The sequence below is a fragment of the Lutra lutra genome, chromosome 6, assembly GCF_902655055.1.
Source record: "Lutra lutra chromosome 6, mLutLut1.2, whole genome shotgun sequence".
Classification (NCBI taxonomy): domain Eukaryota; kingdom Metazoa; phylum Chordata; class Mammalia; order Carnivora; family Mustelidae; genus Lutra; species Lutra lutra.
Genome location: NC_062283.1, coordinates 21,315,518 through 21,334,111, shown reverse-complemented (window position 1 = coordinate 21,334,111; position 18,594 = coordinate 21,315,518). Strand labels below are relative to the sequence as shown.

General features: G+C 39.1%; 1 protein-coding gene across 2 annotated transcripts in view; it reads right to left on the bottom strand.

Annotated features, from left to right (window-relative positions):
- Positions 1 to 18,594, bottom strand: part of F13A1 (coagulation factor XIII A chain) — a 165,934-nt gene that overhangs the window by 41,978 nt on the left and 105,362 nt on the right. For both annotated transcript variants that reach the window (XM_047734490.1, XM_047734489.1), the window contains exons 9-10: positions 3,881 to 3,984; positions 2,436 to 2,524 (exon numbers count right to left, since the gene is read on the bottom strand). In XM_047734490.1, the coding sequence (XP_047590446.1) occupies positions 2,436 to 2,524; positions 3,881 to 3,984 (193 nt within the window). The remainder of the gene's footprint in view (positions 1 to 2,435; positions 2,525 to 3,880; positions 3,985 to 18,594) is intronic.

Here is an 18,594-nt window from a genome sequence, read left to right as displayed (position 1 = left end):
GCTTGAGCATCTCTTATAAATGGCTCAGCCCCGGGGCTCAGCCCGTGCCAAAGCAGCAAATCGTACGCTCTGTCAGACAAGTCTGCAGTGGCTGAGAGAGGAGTAATTATAATCTGCGAATCCTGATGACATGCATAACACCCCGATCTATATTTAATAATAGCAAAAAGCGTTTGCATTAACAGCTATTAGGCAATTCGCTCTTGGAAGGAGGTTGCTCCCTCTTTCTCTGCAGCAATGAAGCATAATAAAAATATAAGAAACGTGGCTCTGTGAATTTTAGAGTGATTTCCCATTAAGAGGTTCTCCTAGCATCATAAACTATCAGCTGGTGGCTGGGGAGGTTGGATAAATCTCCAAATCCCGAAGTGAAATCGAGGGGGATGAAATTCGAAATACAGTCTGCTTGTTTTCCCCAGGCTTCTAGCAACTGCAATGGAAGTCTCCATGTAAGAAATACTGTCCCCTTTGTGTATTCAAATTCCTGATCTTGCTGTCTGAATATTCGCGGTAATTTTACTTCCTAAACATTTCCGGATGCTCCCTCCTCCTTCCCGCCTCTTGCCATTTGGGGAGCTCAGACCCCGCCCTCTCGGGTGGGTGTGGGGCAAGCACAGGCTTCCCCCTGACCTCCCCACTGGGGCCACTTCTTTCAAGTCCCAGCTCCACTGGACTCAAGTTCCTTCTGCCTGCATCTTCTATACCCCGGATATGCCACCTTCCGTGAGCCTGCACAACTTGTCATTTCCCTCACACACCATTCAGAGGCTCAAACTGTCCCCTCTGCCTCAGTTTCTTTCCTTCCTCCAGCTTCTGTCTTACCCACTTGGACTGAATAACTCCAAACTCTCCCTCATGACACAGCTAAGGCACTAATCCCTTCAAGGAGCCTCCCTGTCCCTCTCTCCATGTGCTCCCACAGTGCTCCTGTCCATCCGCTGTGGCTCTCACACAGGTGTCCTTATTGTCCGTCCTCATTTCAGCCTCCCTCCCTGTTGGTGTCTTATAGCCTTTACTGTCCCACTCAGTTCCTGACCCGGGTTCCTCAATTAATGAATCTGTATGTATTAAATGCAGATCATTCTTCACCTACACGGCTCATCTGACAATTAGCTCCACAGAACCTCACGTACTACTGTTATTTAACCTTTACTGTGCTATGTATTGCCACCTCCCACCAAGAATCTAATTTTTTTTTTAAGATTTTTTTATATATTTGAGAGCGAGAGCACCAGGGGGAGGAGCAGAGGCAGAGAGAATTTCAAGCAGATTCCCGTTGAACGCAGAGCCTGTCCAGGGGCTCCATCATCCAAAACCAAGAGTCAGAGGTTTAATGGACCGGGCCATCCAAGCGGCCCAAGAATCTAGTTTCGTAAGGGCATAGGATTCTGAGTTCCCTATAGGACAGTGCCCACCACATATTTATAATAGGGATTTATCCGTCCCAGTGTAGTAGTAGAGTGTGGCAGTTACTGACATGAGTTTCATTCAGTCCCTGCCTGGCTTTAGATCTTAGCATGACTGTTTATTTAGTTCAATGAGTGTGGACAGGTTATTAACCACTCTGCCTCAATTTTCCTTTCTGTAAAAAGGGAAGAATCATAATACCAATTTGGAAGGGTGGCTAAGAGTCTCAAATAGTAAGCATAGTGATTACTCAGTAACTATTCTGTATACAACTGACATTACTTCAGTGTGTTTATTGGTGAAATTGTACTCTGGGTAAAACCTGCCTCTTAGCCTCTGACATATTTCTCTGCTCTTCACTGCCTGCTCTCAGCCTTCCAGCCTCCCAGCCTTCTCCTTTACCAATACCCTTTATATTTAATTTGATTTTTAGAGATCTCCTTGGTGTATTCTTTTTCTCATCTACTCCCAATCAACCCATGAAGTATGCTGCCTTCTAGCTGTCATTCCTTCCCTTCCCTAGTTCAGCAGATCTGCTTTCCCTCCCCAGTGATGGATGGCCTGGAGTGGCAGGAACTGGGCTGCAGTTCCCAGACTAAGACCCTGGTTGGGGTGTGTCTGGATTTTGTTTTTATGTGAACTGCTATGTTAGTGTCGGAGTAAACTAGTATGCTCTAGACATTTCAATTCATGGACATCTCCACCAATTTTTAGTTGAGGGATTCATTTAGTCACTTAATTTCTCAGGAGCAGTTGGTATCTATTTCATGGGTGCGAAGAACTCAGCTAAGGTTAGTAACACAATTGCTTTTCAAGGAGAAAATCTCAAAACATCAAGGAGAGAAAAATGTTAAGAATTACATTTAGAATTAAGAGCCTTGAGGTTGGAATGGTGTTTAGTCGACTTTGTAGACATGAAACACATGCCACGGACTTGGGAAATTTAGAAGTCACAATCTGATGTCTTATTTTTCAAGTGTTTAGAGGTTGGGGAAGTAAGTGTTGCTTCTCTCCAGCTTACTACTTACCTCTGCAAAAACAAAGGGTGCATCAAACTGGAAGCAAATATGGCCATGCTTAATGGCTTGAACAGAGGCTGGGCCACACCTATACATCCCTGCATCACACAAAGGAAGGGAAATGTGAGTTTGTTATCTCCAGTTCTGTCCAGATACAGATACAGGCTCTGTAGAGGCAAGTGTTCCCAACTTCAACATTGATATAGCCCCAGTGCTTCATGGGGCTATATCAATGGCCATGGCCAGAGATGGCCAATGACCAATGTGTGTCATCAAGAGGGCTTCATTGAAAATGCCTCCTCAAACCAAAATACAGGGCATCACGATGTCTGTGTCTGGTCTCCCACCTGGAACACATAACTTCAGACACTTGTGCTGACGCTTGAGGCTGAGCTGTTTGCTTACAGAGGACTGATCCATTTCCCACAGGTCTCTGGAATGCTAGAGATGGTAATGTGTCCCCAGTGATTGTGTTAATTGTTTGTTTTGATTTTTGTGTTTTGTTTTTGGACATTATGGATGGATGTCAAGTGTTAAATTGGGGAATCTGGACATCGATCAATGCCCAACATGCATTCAGCAAGTCAGTAGGCACATGATTACTTTTATAAAGTTCTTTACATTTTAACCAGCTTTCTTTGGTTAATAAGAGATTAGCTGCCATTAGTCATCTCTGATGTCTCCTCATGATACATAATTGAGAACAGAGAAAGTGTTGAACATTCTCCCTCAAAATCCAGCATAAATAAAGCATGAGTCTCTTATGAATAAGTTATGAATATCTATGGATATATGCATATATATACACACACGTCAATATTCATATCAACACCTGAGAAGCAAACATAATGTCCCCAGGCCACTGATTTTTATCATCCTATTAAAGAGAAATGGAGGCCTGTGATGTGATTTTATAAAAATCTGGGGGAGGTCATAGCTGCCACTCATTGCTTAGCATAGACTGCAAGTTAGATGATAAATACCCACATACTTAGGTTTTGGAAGAAATCACACAACATAAAAAGAAATCAGGTTCTGGAAAAACAACTAGATCTGTAACTATTTTTTGAGTTCTTTATTTCCTCTACTGTCTTATAGCTTATCACTGTGCATCACAGAGGGCCACGGTATATTTTAGAGCCTAGTAAAAGTGCCTACATGGACATTTTTCTCTTGTCTTCAAAACTGCTTATCAAAGCAAGAGTAGATGAATTATATATGTTAAGTTTTATGCGCTTTTTTTTTTTTTACCAGTTGTAAAATAATCAGGGGAAAGCCGACCATTGAGATTAAATTAAACTGATTGACAGACTGTTAATACTGTACATGGGCCCAGGAAGCACGCTTTTGATGTTGGTTCCCAGTGGGAGTGTTGCCCACACATCAAATGCAACCTTAAGAGCAAAAGAAAGATTGCCGTGAAACGAGTTCCCAGAGGGAGGATGCAATTTTACCATCGCTGTTTTCTTGCGGGGTGCTGTCCACAGCTTGCCACCCTCCAAATCCAACGGGAAGATCAGGTCTTGTCATCCAGGCTTCATTCCAGCAGTGGTAGTTCCTGAGAAAACACCACCCCAAGAAGATTAAACTTCCCATTCCAGTCAACGCCTCAAGAATTCAAAAGGTGTCCAGAATTCCTGTGAGTACACTACCTACAAGTTGCTGGAATGGAAAAAAAAAACTAAATTGAAGACTAGCCAGAGATGTCCTGGACTTGAGTTTGCTGGACAGATGCATTCCCATTGGCACCCTTGAGGGGGCATCAGATAGCTGGATTTCTCTTCCCTGCTAATATCAGTTTCAAGGCCACCCAGTGCATGAAACAGTTTTGGTCTTAACCATCCTTTGCTGCCTAATGAAACAGAGCATACTATGTGCTAAAAGGGTAGAAAAGAAAAGTTAATACTATGTGCTAAAAGGATAGAAAAGAAAAGTTAATTGAAACAGAAATACATATATCTTTGCATTTCTTTTATATTTATGTTTATATTTATGCATACTAGATTTATAAGAAGCAGATCTCTTGTAACAATTAAGCAATAAAATGCTTGTGTTTATGGGCTTAGGCTGTTGCCATAGAAACTATAATGTTAACTTCTGACTATAATTGTCTCTAATTTGGGCAAATTTCCATTTGGTGTCCAAGAAGAAAAGGGTGTCAGTGTGAGTGTCTCTTTACCCTTTATCGAAGGTAGGCAACCCACAAGCCAAAACTTTACAGAACTTTGCATATGACCCTTGAGGCAAGAGCATGGAATAAAATGTCATCATGAATTGTATTATGATGTCCTTGGAAAGACCTGAAATTATATGACAGTACAGAAACCAATGAGAGCACATTAAGCCGTCTGCGCTATAGAAAATATTCATCTAGTAATAACGATTTAACAGTGGGGAGACGTAGTTACAGCAGTCTTTGTCTATAACATGGATGAATTTCAGTTCCAGCTACCATTCATCCTTTACTTAAGTGTCCTTCAATGTCAGGAATTTGTACATGTTCCCATCTCTGAGTTTGGCTCCTCTTTGATTGGCTCAATTTGGAGGTATTAATTTCACTGTGTACCCTTTATGTACCAGGCTAGGTGCTGGGGATGCGAGACTGACCGACACGTAGGTTCTTTTTTTTTTTTTTTTTTAAAGATTTTATTTATTTGACACAGAGAGAGATCAGAAGTAGGCAGAGAGGCAGGCAGAGAGAGAGGAGGAAGCAGGCTCCCTGCTGAGCAGAGAGCCCGATGCGGGGCTCGATCCCAGGACTCTGAGATCATGACCTGAGCCGAAGGCAGCGGCTTAACCCACTGAGCCACCCAGGCGCCCCGACACGTAGGTTCTTGCCCACAGAGACCCTTGTGATCTAGGAGGAATGATGAAAAGGTAAACCAATTGTTACAACATTTCATAGCTTTGCTGTGAGGCGTAAGCAAGATAATGGGTGTAAAGCACTTAGAATAGGACCTGGCAAGTGATAAGTGCTCAAAAATAGTTAAGTCTCGGACTTTTTAAAATAATTCATAGACGTGATGCACTGGAAATTGATTTGGGGTACAGCGGGGTCTCCGTGGGGGAAACCCTTAGGGTATGAAGAAAAGTTTCACAGCAAAAGTGATATTTGAGCTAAGTCCTGGGGAATGTGGGAATTTGGAAAGTCAACAAGAGAAGCAAGAACAAAATTGTAGAGGCATGAAATAGCCCACACGGTGTGTTTGGGGGACGGCACGCTGTTCGTCGTGGTGTGAGGGCAGCATGCTTGCATATTTGTGTGCATGGGGGAGAGGGGTGGCTGGTAAGGGTGGGCAGGGAATCACAAAACTAACAAAAATGCACAGCACTTACTGTGTGCCAGGCACTGTTCTAAAACTTTTATGTATATTAGCACACCTGGTGTTCTGGTACCCTATTAGAAAGATACTACTATTATTATCTCCAGTTTGCAGGGGAAGCCCAGAGAGGTTAAGAATCTTGCCTGAGGTCACAGAGTTGGTTAGTGACAGAGCTCCAGAGCTCAAGCTCTTAAACAATGAACTGTGCTATAAAGGAGGATGAAACTGTGAAATCCTTTTATCCCGGATCAAATGAATAGACTCTATTCTTGGGCAAGTTAGATTTGCAAATCTGTCTTTGTGGAAGATGGGTGGGGAGGCAGGATGGGCCTTGGAGCTGAGTTGACCTCCACTCCCGTGGGGACGACTGGGAGCCATCAGCGGGTACAGGCATGTGGAGATGAGAGAGCTGGATGAGTGGAGGAAGATTTTCATGTTTCCAGGGAATATGAGGGTTCCATTGACCAAGACTGAATGAAGGAGGAAGGAAGGACAGTTTGGGTTGGGTGGTGTGTGTGTTGGGTGGCTGACAAGTTCAATTTTGGATGTGATGAACTTGAGAGCCAGTGAGAAACCCAGGAGACAAAACCCTAGAGCCATTTTTATATATCTGTGAGACATTCAGGGTTGAACCAGTTGCTGGCGTCTTCACTGACGGTGGAGGAGAATGGGGGGCAGAGCTAAACGAGGAGAGCGTGGAAATGGAGGGATGCAGTGTAGGTTTCTCTCCTCAGAGTGATCTAGGTTGTGAAGGGAAAAAGAGAAGATAGGACCATGGCTAGAAGGTAATGCAACACAGGCAAGAGTGTTTTGATTATTTTCACATTAGGAGAGATTATCATGCTTATGGAGGAAGAACCAGGGCAGGGAGTGGGAATAGAGAATAGAGAGATGGAGTAAGAGGACATTCAACTCCCAAGAATGCAGGAGGATGAGGTTGACTGCTAAACCTTGCCGGGTGTGGGGATCGAGGCATTGTTCCCAGGGACAGGGAGGTGTGGGTGTAGATCAGGGTCAAGGTATGGAGGTGTTGGACAGGAACCTGAGGTTGGTTCCCACTTGAGAGCCTGTATCTTTCCTCTGAAGCTGGAAAGAAGGTCACTGTGAATTTAAACAGGACTGTTAGCCTCCCTCCATAACACTGAAAGTTGCATCATTAGGCAGAGAGATCCAGGAAAACAGCAAGGAAACATTTGCAATCCAAATGGACGTAGTCCTGCTTCCTACACAATCCGTGTAGGCAACCTGTGTTTAGCAAACCTGGCTCTAGCTATGATTTCACTCTTACATCACCACCCTAGATTAATAGGTGCCAGAACCTCCTTATTTAAATTCAAATATCCTGGGCAAGGTTAGCCTTGAACAAGATAAACAAGCTTTGCATTTCAGATCTCAGATAGAGAACCCAAGTTGAGGTTGGGCCTTAGTCAACGGGTAGAAAGCCAATGGCTGGGCTCCCAGGCTTGTCGTGAACAGAGTGGGAGGATGTTACCTCCAAAGCCACAGATTTTTTTTTTTTTCCCCAAATCATGCTGTTCTCTTTGCTCAAGAATGGCCAGAGAAAATGTGTCCTGGGCCACTCATGCCATGAGGGTTCCCTTTTGGCTGGATGTTAAGTATTTCTGGGTATACACGTTTGTTTTTCATTTTAAGGTCACCCATGAAAGGGGCTAATATTTACAGACATTTCTGAATTCCATTTGCAACAAGGTTGTCTGTAGGTTGGGGAATATATATGTTTCCTGAAAGGTTATTTTAAAGTTCCTTTATCTAGATCTGTCACAGTCTTTCTGTTTTCATCTTGTAATTTTATTATGCATTTGTTGAGGGGATTGATTCACTTCTGGGACTCTGTCTTGTTCACCAACACATTCCCAGCCCTAGAGCTAGGCCTTAGAAAGTTCTCAGAAAGTATCGCTTGATCGAAAGGCAAGGACAACTCCTAGCAAGCGTAGGACATCTCCAAGACAGGTGTAATTAAACTTTCATTTGCTTATTTGTTAAGATTCATTTTCTCAGAGCCTTCATTTGAAACTTGACTTCCCATTTCCTGCTATATGATCAAAATGTATGTGTCACTTTAAAGGTAAAAGAAAAGTTAGAGACCTTCAAGATGATCTAGATTTCTTATTGCCACTTTCTAAAGAAGCAGTGTAGAAATTAAAATAAAGCCCCATTTCATTGAGAGTTATTTAATCAAGTTGAAAATAACTTTTTTGAGGGAGAATAACAATGGAATGACAAGTGAAGAACACCACTTCGCTTTATGTTACTTTTTTCAGGTTTCCTGCAGTGACAGCTAGTGATTTCTAGAACTCCTTTCAAGGATGCTAATAACTCAGCAGAACTGGTACAAAGGATCAGCAGAATCTTCACCAAAGGCAGAGCTTTTCTAGAAAAACAGCATCATGCATTGCTGAGGGACCTTCGGAGAACGTCACTGCATTGGTTTGGTTTATCCTTTGATTAACCCCTTTCCTTGGAATTTATGTGTAGCAAATAATCACACAGATGCAAAGACAAGTACTTCAGAATGTTCATCCTTGCATAATTTGGAAGAAGGAAAAATCAGAAATAGTCTCTCTAATACATGACTGTTTTGAAATACAAAACAGAATATTATTCAATCATAAAAATGCAAATCTACATATATTAGGCAGGAAAGATACTTATGGAATATTAAGTTTTAAAAATCATAGACAGAACACATATTGTGTGTGTACTTATGTGTAGAAGGCAGAATATTAAATGACCTTCACCTTTGTATAATTTCCTCCCCTTGAATGTGGGTGAAATCTATGAATAGGATGGTGTATCATTCCTGTGATTATGTTACTTTACATGGCAAAGAGGATTTTGCACATGTAGTTAATATAATTAATTTGTGGGCTCCGAGTTAGTTAAAAGGGAGCTAGCAAGGTGGGCCTGATCTAATCAGGTGAGCCCTTTAAATCTGGGTCTAGAGGTTAGGGACAAAGCAAGCTGGAGACTGGAAGCAGCAGAGACATTTTCCTACTAAACCTGTAAAAGATGGAAGCTTCCATGAGTTCTATAGCTTCAAGGAACTGAATCCTTGCAAGAACTTAAATGAGTTTGAAAGAGAGTCCTGGACATCAGATGGGCCACAGCCTCTCCTAACATTTTGATTGCCATTATCGGAGACCCTGAGCAGAGGATGCAGTTAACTTGTGCCCAAACTGCTGACCCAGATAATAAACTTGTGTTGTTTTAGGTTGCTAAGTTTTTGGTAATTTGTTATGCAGCAATAAAAAATGAGGAGTTAGAAGATGGATGACTCTGACTTTTGTATTTTTTTCTGCAATGTTTGAAATTTTTATAATAAACATGAACTAATTTCTACTCCCCCCCACACACATACACATAAGTGGACTATTTTTTTGTTAAAAGAAAATAAAGCACAGTTAAAAATCTGTCCGGTTTTAACCACTGGCTAAGGTCACATCTGGAATTCCAAGAACCTGTGGGATGATGGAGAAATGGAGAGAGAACACAGCTGAAATCAAGATGGGCTTTGGTTTTCTACGCGTTAGATGTTCAAAGACAATAAACTGGATAATTTAAGCAAGGAGTCCTTTACTGCCTTTAACTTGGCTAACTGCTTAAATGCTCCACAGGGTGGTCTCATTTACAATTTGTCCAAGAACATTTCCCTACAAGGGAAGAAAGAGGTGTGGGCCTGTAACCCCGTTTCTGCAGTTTTATCATGGCTCAAGGGAAAGCACGAATAAGATTGACTGAAAGCCCTCAAGGAGATTTGTTGGGCCAATTTCAAATGTAAACAATTCTTTGAATTCTTTTATTTTAAAAATGGGAGGGAGTGGACGAAATGTACTTAGCTATTTTGTAAATTGTGTATTTGTGGCAGATGCATGCAACCCCACTTCCCAGGCTCTTTTGGTATACTCTTAATACAGGCAATGCTATTGGTGACAAAAATGAGAGCAAACCCTGAAATTGTTGAGCTTTGGCCATTCCAGTGGTAGAGGGTATGGGTGGGCTGGGAGTTGAAAGAAGTATAGACAAGTTGATGGATTCTGAGGCTTGTCTAGCAAGACATTCCAAAGCAGAAACAAAAGCTTGGACCAAGAAAAAATTTGTCAGTTAGGAAAGGTAATGAAGCAAAACAATGAAAAGGAATTATTCAGAGAAAAGGAGGCATGCTGGAGGAATCTTGTATGGAGCTGGGAGATGGGAGCAGTACACTACTTCAGAATGTAGCTGTTTATTGTCAGGGGCTGTTGGAATGCTGAAACCAGGAAGGGGCATTTAAAGTGTCTCTGGGATCGTTAGCCAAAGGTTGGAGGTCCAATCTTCTGGAGACCAGGACAACCCCTCTTTAGAAACCAACTACCCACCAAGAAAAAAGTGAAGTGATGAAGGTGTTTGTTTTTGCTTATCCTTTGCAGGGAAGGGGTCCTCCAATGCTAATTGAGAAATCGGTTTAAGCAGTCTTCTGTAGCATGAAAGACCCCAATTGGGGTATTGAAGATAAAGGGGGTGCGCTTGGGGATGTGCTGTTATTCCCAAAATGAAACTATGTGGTGTATTTATAGAAGGGGTAATAATCAAAATAATAACTGCTCAGACACAGACATGAACCGACTGGAAATTTCAACCAATCAGAAAGGACACTCAGCCTATATAAATGCTGTATGTCCCTACCAGTACATACTGGGTAAATGCCAGCCCAGATGTATTCAATTACATATACGGTACCACAGTACCTAAGAAGTTTGTTTCCATTTATGAAGTTTTCTGGGAGTGTGTCTTTCCTTAGTCTTGAGACTTTCTGCTCTCTTCTTAAGCTTTCAGGTACCGATTTCTTGAATATTTATTAAGAGCATTTTATAGCAGCCTTATTACAATGATTTTTTTAAATTTTACTTTTTTCTCTTCTTTTGATAGCTTCCCCTCTTTTGATTATCTGTTTTACTTTTTTATTGTGGCATCAGAAAATGGGCAAGACAGAGAATGAAACTAAATTTGGCAAAAATTGGCAAACACAAAATAAATAATCCTTAAAATGCTCAGGAAGTAGATGCCACTCATCCATATGAACCACATTTGCCATTACTTCTTAGCAGAAAGCTCTCTGTAACTCTCCTGGGTTCCATGCACTAGATTCATTTTGAAAATAAGACCCTGTTCCCCTTTACTATTCTGTCTGGCATCACAAATTGGGAATTAATCTCACACCTGAAAATGAAGAAAAAATTAGATTTTGAGAATATTTTTTTTGGATAACTCGAAAGTATAAAAAATGTCTATAATAAATTATGGCCAGGTTTATCCATAATTATTGAAGGAATTTAAAAAATATATAGCCAATAGTTTAAATAGGTACCAAAATCACCATTTTGTACTATAAAGCTATTTATAAGTATAATATTTTAAGGTTGATAGTTCTTATTTATATAAGGTTTTTCTAGAGCTCTTATTAATCATCAAAAGAAATTAATACATTCAATATAGACTACATAGTATTTATTTTATTAGCTTCTAATCATTTGAAAGCTGGCAAAATTTGAATGATATATATGATGACTTTTAGGCAGAATTTATGATTAACCAAAACATGATATTTTTCTCATTATGGAAAATACCTTACTGTTTTCTATGTGGTTTATCAAATGGCTCCCACTTTCTTTTCCATTCTAATTTCCTGAGAGGTATTTGTAGTAACCTCTGATTTTTTTTAAACCTCTTAAACTCCTTTTTTTTTTTTTTTTTTTAAAGTGGATCTTGAGTAGAATAGGGACTTCAGGCCTCTTTGGAGATATTCTTCAGGACTATGATAGGAATGGGAAGAGAGTCTAGTGAAGGAATTTTCAACCTTCAAAAAACAATGTCCCTTCCTAGTTTTAAAACAAATATTTTATAACATCTCTTTATTGTACTGAAATGAAATCCACAGATAATTTTTTATATACAATTTCTAAAAGAGCAATATAATGCCCTATAATGTACAAAAGAAATAGAGAAGTAAAAGGATATACATAAAATACTATGTTTTTTCAATAGGATGTCAGGAAGATGACACTAGATACTTAAATATTACTACAATATGTAAAACTTTCAAGGAGTGTGGTAGACTCCTAATTTGGAATATTACTACAATATGTAAAACTTTCAAGGAGTGTGGTAGACTCCTAATTTGGAATATTACTACAATATGTAAAACTTTCAAGGAGTGTGGTAGACTCCTAATTTGTGTTGTGGTTAAGAGTGTGCTCTAAGGAAACATTTCTAAAATGACAGAGTAAGGACTTCCAAGAAGCTGTTCCTTCATAAAAACAAAGGGAATGGGGGCGCCTGGGTGGCTCAGTGGGTTAAGCCGCTGCCTTCGGCTCAGGTCATGATCCCAGGTCCTGGGTTCGAGCCCCACATCGGGCTTTCTGCTCAGCGGGAAGCCTGCTTCCTCCTCTCTCTCTCTGCCTGCCTCTCTGCCTACTTGTGATTTCTCTCTGTCAAATAAATAAATAAAATCTTTAAAAAAAAAAACAAAACAAAGGGAATGTTAGGAAACATGATCAAACCAACTTTTTCAGAACTTTGGGAATGGATCAAAGACTTACAATAATCTGAGGTAGAACTTATTCAACAAAAACAAATGAATCTCATTAAGAATAGTGAGCTTTGTAGCATTGGAATTTGCCTTATCCCCACTCCTCTCCATAGCTCCACAGTAGTCATGAAAGTCAAGAGCCTCACAACTATGGTATAAAAACTTGCAACCTAGCAACAAATTAAGGGGAGAAAATTGGGTTTGGAACTCTCTAAAAGCCCCATCTCTAAAGAATTGCCACTAACCTGTCTGGGGGTTCTCTGAAAACTCCATTCTCAGGATTTCTTTTTATTTGATTAGATTCAGAATTCACCCTGTGCAAATAGCCTTATCCAAAGACTGTTTTTCAAAAACAATTAGAAGTGACTGTTTGATATCACAGCTGCCTTAAGGAATGATACCAATTGGTAATAATAAAAGGCTGACCCCCAAAAGAACTTAAAAGGCAAACCTAATGACAGAAATGTCCGTAGCGGGCTTTGAACAACTCTGACATACTCTTAAGAGTCTGGATAGCTACACAGATGTGCAGGTCAGTGAGCATGGCCTGGAAGGCCCTAAGAGGGTTCTAATCTCTCACCTCTTAGTGACCTTGAGATATGGTGGATGCAAACAGGATGTAAAAGCTACAGCAGAATTGCAAATTTACTGGTGGAGCATTGATGACATTCCCCCAACACACAAAGAACTCCTTGAGGACTGAGGACTTTTTAATTCAATTAACTAAGGAAATTTCTATCCAATTGCTAACTGACAATTAAGCTAACCCAGCGGAGACTTCAATGGCCACACAAGACAAAAAATACAGACTTTCCAGAATTAGTTCAGGAAAGTCACTAAACAAAGAGTAGCAGCAGCAACAACCCTACAAACATCTACAAAACACTCTGGAAAGCAGGTAATCTGATTTACAGAGTTGTCACATTGTATTATTTAAAATGGCTAGCACTTTTTTAAAAAATGGAAGACACACAAAGAAACAGAGAAGTATGGTCCATACACAGAAAAAAAAAAAAAGCAGTCAAGTGTCACTGAGGAAGCCAAGACATTGGTTTTACTAGACAAAGATTTTAAATCAGGTATTATAAGCATGTTCAAAATCTAAAGAAAACCATGTGAATAATGTCTAATCAAACAGAGGATATCAATGAAAAGATAGCAATTATGAATAGAAATCAAATAGAAATTCTGGAGCTGAAATATATAATAACTAGAATGAAAAATTCAAAAATTCACTAGTGGGTCTCAAAAGTATATTGGGGTAGACACGAAGAAGAAAGAATTAGTGAACTTGAAGATAAGTAAATTGAAATGAAAAAATATGAAGAAAAATGAACAGAGCCCCAGGTTCATGTGGGACACTATCAAGAGTACCAACATACTCATAGTGAAGGTCCCTGAAAGAAAAGAAAGAGAGAAAGGAGCAGAAAGAATATTTGAAAAAACTAATAGCTAAAAACTTTCCAAATTTGATAAGACATTGATATAGACACCAGAGAAGTTAAATTTCAAAAAAGTTAAACTCAGAGATATATACACCTAAGTACCTCAGAATCAAACTGTCAAAAGCTGAAAACAAAGGAGAATTTTGAATACAATATGAGAAAATGATTCATTATCTATATGAGTTCATCAGTAGCATAAAACTAACTACTCATCAGAAACCACAGAAGCTAGAAGGCAGTGGAATGATGTACTCAAATTGCTGAAAGGAAAAATTAAATAAGAACTGTATATCTAGCAAACACTACCCTTCTAAAAAAGAAAGCAAATGTAACTTATAGAGAAATAGACAAAAACAGTATAAATTTATATTTGTTTGAATTCTTTTCTCCTCTGATTTTAAAGACAGCTTTAATGGAGGACAAGGGGAGATGGAGAGGAGAAGGGAGTTGAGGGAAATTGGAAGGGGAGGTGAACCATGAGAGACTATGGACTCTGAAAAACGATCTGAGAATTTTGAAGGGGTGGGGGGTGGGAGGTTGGGGGCACCAGGTGGTGGGTATTGTAGAGGGCACGGATTGCATGGAGCACTGGGTGTGGTGCAAAAATAATGAATACTGTTATGCTGAAAAAATAAAAAAAATTTAAAGACAGCTTTATAAAGCAGTTATTATAAAATTGTGTGGATGGGCTTATAATATAGAAAGATGCATTCTGTATTACAGTAACAGAACAAAAGGCAAGGGGAATGGGACAATGTTTTTGTATGCTACTGAAATTTATTGGTATTATTATGAACTAAGTTGTTCAAATGATGGTTTTAAATTGTAATCCCCAGAGAAACACTAAGGAAAAACCTGAAAAATATGTCAAAAGAAACAGAAAAAGAATTAAAATAGTATACTACAAAATATCTTTTTACACAAAGCAAGAAGCAATGGAGGAATAGGGGAAGAAAAAAGACATAATGCATATGGAAAGGAAATAGTAAAATTGCAGATATAAACCCTATTTATCAGTAATCACATTAAACATTAGTAGACTAAATACTAAAATCAAAAGGCAGAGATTGGCAAGATGGAAAACAAAACTATATGTTGTATCTAAGGGATACACTTCATATTCACAGTTGCAAATAGGTTGAAGTAAAAAGTTGGAAAAACATAAACTGTGCAAATAGAACATAAAGATAACTGGAGCGGCTATATTTATATCAGACAAAATAGACTTTATGACAAGTATTGTTACTAGAGACCAAGAAGGACATTTTTTTAAAAATTTAAATTCAACTGGCCAAGGAATAGTACGTCATTAGTTTTTGATATAATGTTCAATGATTCATTAGTTGAGTGTATCACCAGAAGGACATTTTATAATGATTAAAGGGTCATGCTTTAGGAAAACAACAATCATTAGCATATCTGTACCTAATAAGAGATCCCCAAAATACAAAAAAGGCAAAACTGACAAAATTGAAGGGAAAATAGATAATTTAACAATTCAAACAGACATGGGAGTAAGGAGTAAGGAAAATGGGTGAAGGGGGTCAAAAGGTACAAATTTCCAGTTATTTGAAAGTTGGTAGGTAAGATCTTAAAAGTCCTCATCAGACACACACACACACACACACACACACACACACACACATTTTGTAACTATGTATGGCAACAAATATTAGCTAGACTTACTGTGGTGACCATTTTGCAATATACACAAATCATTACTGCACACCTGAAACTAATATGTCAATTATACCTCAATAAAAATAAACAAGCAAACAGAACAAAAATGATTTAAACAAATAAAATTTGGAGACTTCAATACTGCATTTTCAATTACAGACAGAACAAACAGGTGGAAGATTAGCAAGGAAATAGAAGACTAAAACAACGCAATAAACCAACAGACCTCATGGATAGCTATGAAATATCCCACCCAACAACAAAGAAATACACATTTCTCAAGGGGAAATGAAACATTCTTTGGAATAGACCATATGTTAGGCCATAAAACAAATCTTAATATTAATATGTGCTTCATTAACATTTAATCTAATTACTGATAAGTAGGACTTACATCTGCCGTTTTGCAAATTCCTTGCTATAGTTATGTTTTTTTCTTCCTCTATTCTTCATTACTTCCTTATTTTGTGTAAAAAGATATTTTCTAATATACCATTTTAATTCTTTTTCTGTTTCTTTTTACTGTACATTTTTCAGTTTTTCCTTAGTGGTTTCTCTGGGGATTATACCTAACAATCTGAGAATTCTAATTCAGATTAATACCAACTTATTTTCAACTGCATGCAAAAACTTTGTTCCATTTCCCCTGTCCTTTGTGCTATTATTTTTTTATATATATTTTCATTTATTTATTTGACAGAGAGAGAGAGATCACAAGTAGGCAGAGAGGCAGGAAGAGAGAGATGGGGGAAGCAGGCTCCCTGCTGAGCAGAGAGCCCCATGCAGGGCTCGATCCCAGGACGCTGAGATCACGATCTGAGCCGAAGGCAGAGGCCTAACCCACTGAGCCACCCAGGAGCCCCTGTGCTATTATTGTAATTCAGATTACATCTTTCTACATTACAAGGCCAGCAACACAATTTTATAATTACTGATATGTGAATTATATTTCAATAAAGGTGTTATTTTAAAAAAGTAGGCTTTAGGGTCAACGCCCTTGGATTTGTAATTCAGGCTCTGCCACTTTTCAGCTGGTAACTGTGGTTAGGTTACTGTGTGCCTCAGTTTCTTCATTTATAAATGTGGACAATAATAGCAAGTACCCTAACAGGTTGTTAAAAATGTTAAATGAGTTACTACGTGTCACCCACTTAGATCAGGACCTGGCACAGTGAAAGCATTCCATAAGCATGAGGCATTTTGGTTCTTTGGAGGTGGCAAACAACTTTTTCCATCCTTTCTTCAAGACTTTGGTATAGATTCAGAGTGTATATTCTTAGTTCTTTAGTGACAGAGCTTGTGATCTTGTTTTAGGGGATTTCCTCAAAAACAATTTGGCTGACAGCAATGCGGTTAACAAGATAATCTACTTGAAAAGAAATATCTATGGTAGATGTTCAAAACTGGCAACCTAGATGAATCACCGGTTAATTTTACAAACCCTTAAACATGTTTAAGCAGTTGGGTTTATATTCAGAAAATTTTCTCTGCCTTTTTATTTGGAATTCATTTTTGTATAATCTTTTTTTTGCACATACAGTAATTAAAACTTAGTGTGATATAAGAACATGAAAGTCTAACTAGCAGGAACACACTGAACATCTACAACAAGACAGAGCGATTTAAATTTCAAAAACACGCCTACAATGGTCAAACCCCTATGTCAAGCGCAGAGACTGCAATGAGAATTAGCATCAGTATGGTACACAGTGCTGATTCCTAGGTGTGAAGGCTGTTTAATTTCTGCTCTAAAACTTGCTTCAAAAGAGCTTTGTTTATAGATTCAATACTACCTACTACGCAGAGTTTTTGTTTTTTTTTTGTTTTTGTTTTTGTTTTTTTGCATTTGAAGTGAGAAAAATAAAACAATAACGGACGTACTCTTTCCAGCAAGCATGAAGGAAGTTGGAATTTTTTTTTTAAAAGAACCAGATCCACGGAGGCCAGAAAGTACAGCTACAAAATTTTTCTGTGGTGTGTGCCTGATTTTTGTTTTTGTTTTTGTTTGTTGTTTTGTTTGTTTTTCTTTCCTTGGGAGCTGATGTTAAGTCAGTTTGCAAAGCGACACTTATATGTGAGTGGGTGGATCCTAGCTGACCCTGTGCATGTGAGTAGGTGTTCACACAGAGCACGTGGTAGAACCTGCTGTATATGGGAGGAAAGGCCTTTCTGGAAGAACAGTGATATTTATTTAAAAAATTTTGGGGAGCTAGAAATGACCCTAGAGCTCATTAAGGCTGAACTCATCCATTTACATAAGAGAAAATTAAGGTCCAGAGAAATCAAGGAACTTGCCCGAAGTGACCCAGCTAATTAGTGGCAGAGCTAATCATATTGCCTTGCACCATGGAGAGAGAGAGGGAGGGCAAAATTACAAGAATAGTTTGACTTGATTTGGTGTTTTTCCATAATGCCCTGGGGAAAAACAGAATAAAATTGTGATTACTTTCCATGTGGATCACTGACTAATTCTTAGATTGTTGCAGCATTGAACTGAAAGTGAGAAATATATATTTGCTAGTTCACAATTATTTGAAAAAAAAATGAAATTGTAAAAAGCCAATTTAATCAGCCCTACTTAATTCCAAATGAAAAGGAAATAAAGACTTGCTAATTGTTACAGTACTCATGGTTTTTACAATTATCTTTGATATCACATAAAATGTTTAAAACTCTGAGTTAGGATGTTTCTACATCTGCCAATTGGCTAATCAACCAGAATCTGAGAAGCAGACCAGTCAGCCATGGGCCTGGGTGTACACATATATGTTCAGCCCCCTTCTCCTCACATCCTGAGAGCATGGACAGCACATGCTTCCACCCACCCAACTTGAAGCTCCATTGTCAGGAAATGAACAACTTCCCTGGGAATGTGATCAGGATGGAAAGGGGCACATGAGGGAGGGGCTGAGAAGCTGGACAAAAAGGAGTCGTAGGGTCTCAAAGCTGTTGGTTCCAAGAGGGAATCTGGAGCACTGTTGGCTGTTGGCCCCTCTGAAACTAAGAGTGAGGGGTGGGTTTATTTTAAAGGACTCAGGGATTACTGCCTATGGTTCACATATACAATGGAATACTACTCAGCCATCAGAAAGGATGAATACCCACCATTTGCATCAACATGGATGGAACTGGAG